This window comes from Anopheles stephensi, chromosome 3 (genome assembly GCF_013141755.1).
Source record: "Anopheles stephensi strain Indian chromosome 3, UCI_ANSTEP_V1.0, whole genome shotgun sequence".
Lineage (NCBI taxonomy): Eukaryota > Metazoa > Arthropoda > Insecta > Diptera > Culicidae > Anopheles > Anopheles stephensi.
The window spans coordinates 86,742,179-86,747,203 of record NC_050203.1 but is presented as its reverse complement, the minus strand read 5'-3'; the positions used below and the strand labels follow the sequence as shown (position 1 = coordinate 86,747,203).

Genomic DNA, 5,025 nt, shown 5'->3' with positions numbered 1-5,025 from the left:
CCGTCATACAACAGACATTACACGCTGAATAGATTGAACAATACAAATAAATGAGCGCATACATATATATTTTTTCTTATTTTACAAATAAATAATGTTTGCGTGATGATGATGATGATGAGGTTGACGGTAATAAGAGAGGAAACCCCAAAACATATATACGAAAACCCATAATCGGACAGACCGGCGCAGCGCAGTGACTGACAATGCGAAACATGAAACTTTAAACCGAACACAATGTGTTGTCGCGTGATCGTATTTTAAGTGAACCAAGAAGAAGAAGCAGAAGAAGAAGAAAGCTACACAAATAGTTAAACGATGCAGCAATAGCGAACGAGAAGAGAGGACTAGACACAAAACAAAACAAAACCACACAAAACTCTGAGTAATATGAAAACGCTTTAATGTATTGAGTCGATAAGTGAGTGGAAGGGAAGCAGCGCACTGGTGGTGGTGGCGCGCAAGGATGCGAAGGATGTGCCGTTGGTGGTGGTGGTTATATTATGGTCTCGTTTCCATGTTTTCTTGCCATTGAAGTAGCGGGAGACTGTATTACGGAGGCACATAACATATGAGTGATACTCATTTACAAGGGAAAAATATTACATATTAACAACAGAAACAACGTAACTAAAATAAAATATATTGTAGCGATGATGCAGCGGAGACATGAAGCGAATGGAGGAGGGTTTGTGCAACAGCCAAGAAATGCATTTCTATGGTGCACAGCTACTGGTGCAAGAGTGGAATGATGGAAAAGGAGAGGGAAAACCACGTGATTAGTTAACCAAATCCAAGAAGCATCGGTGCAAGAACTATGAAGTGAAGCGACACAAGTATAAGCGTAAATACGAGCAATGAATAGCACAGGGCATATGTTAACGCATAAACAAGCAGAACGGATACAATATGGGCTTGGATAAAAATGGGGGGATAATAAGTAAAACTAGTGAAATAGTCATGTGATGTGTATTTGATATAGAGTTACAATTTAAAAGAAGCAAGCGGTTAGAGAAGGCGCGCAAGCGTACAACAACACACGCAACACTACAAAATGCAATCCAACAACATATACAAACGACAGCAGGTAGAACCTTCGCCACCGATGCACTTTACCGCCCCCCCAAAAAAATACAAGGAGGTTCTAACTTAGCGCAAGCACATGAAATGAAAGACAAATTAAAGTAGAACGGGAAAGCATTAAAAGCATGAATGTGTGTTGTTAGTGTGTGTGCGTGTGGCTGGATGGCCCTGGGGAGAGATGCAATGGGCAGCAAAACATTTAAATGATTAGATTGCTAAGTGCGTACGGGGGAGGTGGAAGGAAGAGAAGACGAAGACGGACGGACAACAAACCTACAACAAATGAAACTAGTGAATAGTTGTGAGCAAAAAACAAGCAAAAATATCAATGTAACCGTAATTGTACTCGTTGATTGACAAATAAAGCATATTAAACCAAAGCGGTGTATTAGATCATTTTTTGATATTTTATTTAAGAAGATTAAATAACAGCTATCAGCACTACAATCGGAATCTACTACACCTTGAGCTTTGGAAGGTTTCCGAACAGGCAACCGACTTCAAGGTTAATGGCTGTGGGCAAGGCTTTAAGTTCGCTTCTTCCCTTATTTGTCCTCAGAAAAGTCTGACCCGTTTTTCCCCAGATCTCCAGGTTTTCGGCGAAAACTGGCTTCACCTCTGGTCGATGAAGTTCTGAGAGAAATTCGCACTTTTTGAGCCCTCCTTCTGCCGTAAAAATGTAAAAGGGATTTAATACCGAAATATATTTTTTATAATTTTTATTATAATTTTTTTATTCAATCGCAAATTTTGATGAAAATACCAAATAAATTAAAAAAATCCAAAAAACCAAGTATTAATATCCACAACAGATTATTTGCCGTTTTGAACGTGCCCATCACTACCCCAGCAGTACAAAGCTGTAATGGGTAACGATTGGTAACGCTTCGGCTGGCAGGGTATTTTAGCGAAGGGTAATTTTTTGAATTGTAACTGTTACGGGTTATATGTAACGGTTTCGTTCGAAATTTCCCGCCAACTGAAAAGCATGCTCGTGCACATGTTCGCACAGAGTGTTTGAGTAGAAAAGTTAAGTTATTTGGTTTTATTGGTTCTTATTTGATGGAAAGGGTTATGTAAAAGATTTCAACTATACAAAAATAGGGCAATGAAAGCATTAAATTCTAAATTCATACTTTTAAGCTATGTGTCTTGATTAATGGCATTGAATACCTCAGCGCACACCCATTTACATAATACGCAATTCATTTTACAACCCATTTATCAACTTTGTCACGATGAAACGTTTGACAAATATCAGAAGCGCTCCCTCACCTCCATCCAACCGGGCCGTTACCGATTGTGAATAACTTTCTTTGTCTTTCAAAGCCCTCGCCCCACACGGACGGAAATGCACCGTCGGATCGCTTATCTCCTGCCGACGAATTATTTGCACTGCGCCCCACCGTATGGGATGAATGTTTGTGTGTTCCTCCCAATTTAATTTCCCACTCCTCGCCCCCCCCCTCGCACTCGCTCCCTCTCTCTCTTTCTCCCAGGCGGCATATCCGTTCTTCCGCGCTGGGGGAAAAAATGGGTCATTTCGCAACGTGCACAACAACACCATTTGACGCAATTGGACACCATCTCCGCCAGGCGGGTTTGGGCCCGCGTGTGTGAGGTAGGTCGCGACTGAAACCTGGGCCGGGGCTGCATGTAACTTGAACGTTGGCTAACAGCAACATCGGCGGTAGCACACACAAAAAAAAGGTGATAAATAAATCGTAACCTCCGCGCGAGTCTGTCTGGTGCGTTAGAACAAAGAACTGCTGCTGCTGCTGCTGCTGCTCCGACCTAGATTGATAGAAACGGTAGAAAATAAACAAAAACGAGGGAAGATTGGTAAAAATAACAGCAACAAGATAGACGGGAGTTCAAATTGCTTTTTTTCTACTCGCCTTCCCTGAGTCTGCTGCGTAACGACGCTTGGGGGACATGTGATGGGATCCATTACTGACCTGCGCAGCATGAAAGCTTTGTTCCGCCGTTGTCTGCGTGCTTGGAAAGGTCAATGGAACTGCAAGCTGACGCATGGAATATGTCTGATGAGAAGAATTTAATATCGATCACACCAAATACACATTACTGTAATAAGACTCTCGCGCAAGAATTCCTGGGGAAAGAAATCCACATTCTCCAGCGAGCTCTTATCACCTTGAAATAGTTATGCCATGAGAGCCCGTATCGTTTGATCTCCATTAGAGGTGTACATTGTAATAAAATGGTCGGTCCGATGACTATCTTTCGGTGAAAAGCGAGAAACAAAAATTTGGCCCAACGTTTTGACAGTAACTTTGATAAGAAAGTGGTCGCCCTGTGCGCGGACGAGACATGGTGAAATCGCGCATTTTCGGCAGAATTTGATTTCCGTTCCGTAGTATCGCCGGTTTCGACGCAGTATCGTATTTTTGCTGCGGAATTGAAGGTAAAATGGTCGAAAAACAGGTGAATTGCTAGTGGGCAGAACCCAGACACGAAGTTCAAACGTTGAAGGATGTGCTGGTAGTGACAAAGTGGCTAAGAAATCGTTGAAGAAGGTAAAGTCCCCAGCATCAGCAGTGGACAATGGAGCTACAGAATCAGATATATGTGATGATTGCCGTGTTTGGAGGGATGACCGCGTTACTGCTGGTGCTGACAGTAATGCTCGCTGTGTATGTGAAGAAAACTCGAACACTGCTGGAAGACTACAAGATGACCGACGGAACGCATCCGAACGGGATGAATGACGGCGATAGACGCGATCGAAGGCGGATGGATTACGCCACATCAGCCCAACATCAAGGCTACCCGATGGATGTGTTTGGCCAAGGAATGGGACCCAAAGCCGATCAAACGAAAGCGTAAGGAAGAGATGTCCTTTGCCCCAAGATAAGCGTTGCTTCAAATAAGTTCTCGCAAACTTCAATTCCAGCCGCAACGATTACATGCACAACGGGCGAAACATTAACGGAAATCGACATCACGCGTCCGGACCCTACCGGAACGATGTGGAGGTCGGGATGGGGTATATGGGTGGGAAGCGGGGTGGAGAAAAACCGATGAAGCCCACTCCATCCCACAAACCACCCCGTAGTCAGGCGAGCGTAGAAGACTCGGCCCTGGAGCTGGAGGTGGCCAACATCTTCGACATGGATGAGCTGGACGAGGAGGATCTGTCAGATTTTAACAGTGGACCCAGCGGTCACGGTGACGGCAAGGACCCGCGTTACTTGGCGAACGGTGCAGACGGTCCGGCGGGTCGTTCGAAACGGCCACAGACGAACGGACATCAGTACGAGCGGGAAATGGGCCGGAACGGACCTAGCGAAGGTCGTGGCAATCGGTTCCAAAACCCTCACGCGGCCATGAAGTCGAAGGGTGGTGGTAATGGGCGAGGGTTCGCAGGGGATGATGGTACGGGCGGGAAGCAGAACCAGGGCTACTTTGACGATAGGGGCAGCATGTACTGATAAGCGGACGGTGTGATAGGGGTTTTTTTTATATGTAAGCAGGAAGTCACCCTGTTCCTCCTAGCTACATCCTTGACTTTCTCCAGAGAAGCATTAAAAGGAAAGAACAAATTGTTGTGATTTTACATGCATGTTTACTATCGGTATTAATATCCCCTCCAGCTGTCATCTATCTGTCAAACGGATTGACAGTGCGCGTAACGCTTATAGTAACGCCCAACTAACAAAACGGCTGGCGAGTGAGCTACGGCTACTAGACGATCGTCTAGCGGAGTATTATCGAGTAAATTGAGTTAGGGTGAAAGAAATAGTTTTGATTCAGTTGCATGCAATCAAAGGTAATTCCAACCACAATTCGGAACCATTCGTTGGGAACGGGAGCAATATTATTAGGTTACGCCGCAAAAACAAGGGGTGGGTGAGAAATCTTCTCTCTCTCTCTCAGCCATCCTCACGTACTGCGAGAGAAGGAAACACACAAACCGGACAC

General features: G+C 44.6%; 1 protein-coding gene across 1 annotated transcript; it reads left to right on the top strand.

Moving 5' to 3' along the window:
- Positions 1–2,876: 2,876 nt before the first annotated feature.
- LOC118513992 lies at positions 2,877–4,660 on the top strand. Its single transcript, XM_036060420.1, has 2 exons — positions 2,877–3,926; positions 3,998–4,660. Exons 1-2 carry the CDS (start codon positions 3,649–3,651, stop codon positions 4,533–4,535), a joined length of 816 nt encoding a protein of 271 aa, XP_035916313.1. The 5' UTR covers positions 2,877–3,648; the 3' UTR covers positions 4,536–4,660.
- Positions 4,661–5,025: the final 365 nt, after the last annotated feature.

What these genes read in the sequence shown, in the direction of transcription:
- LOC118513992 (XM_036060420.1), top strand. Translation starts at nt 3,649, where the DNA reads ATGGAGCTACAGAATCAGATATATGTGATGATTGCCGTGTTTGGAGGG. An exon ending in AAAGCCGATCAAACGAAAGC is followed by an intron (nt 3,927 to 3,997) that starts GTAAGGAAGAGA and finishes CTTCAATTCCAG; the next exon opens with CCGCAACGATTACATGCACA.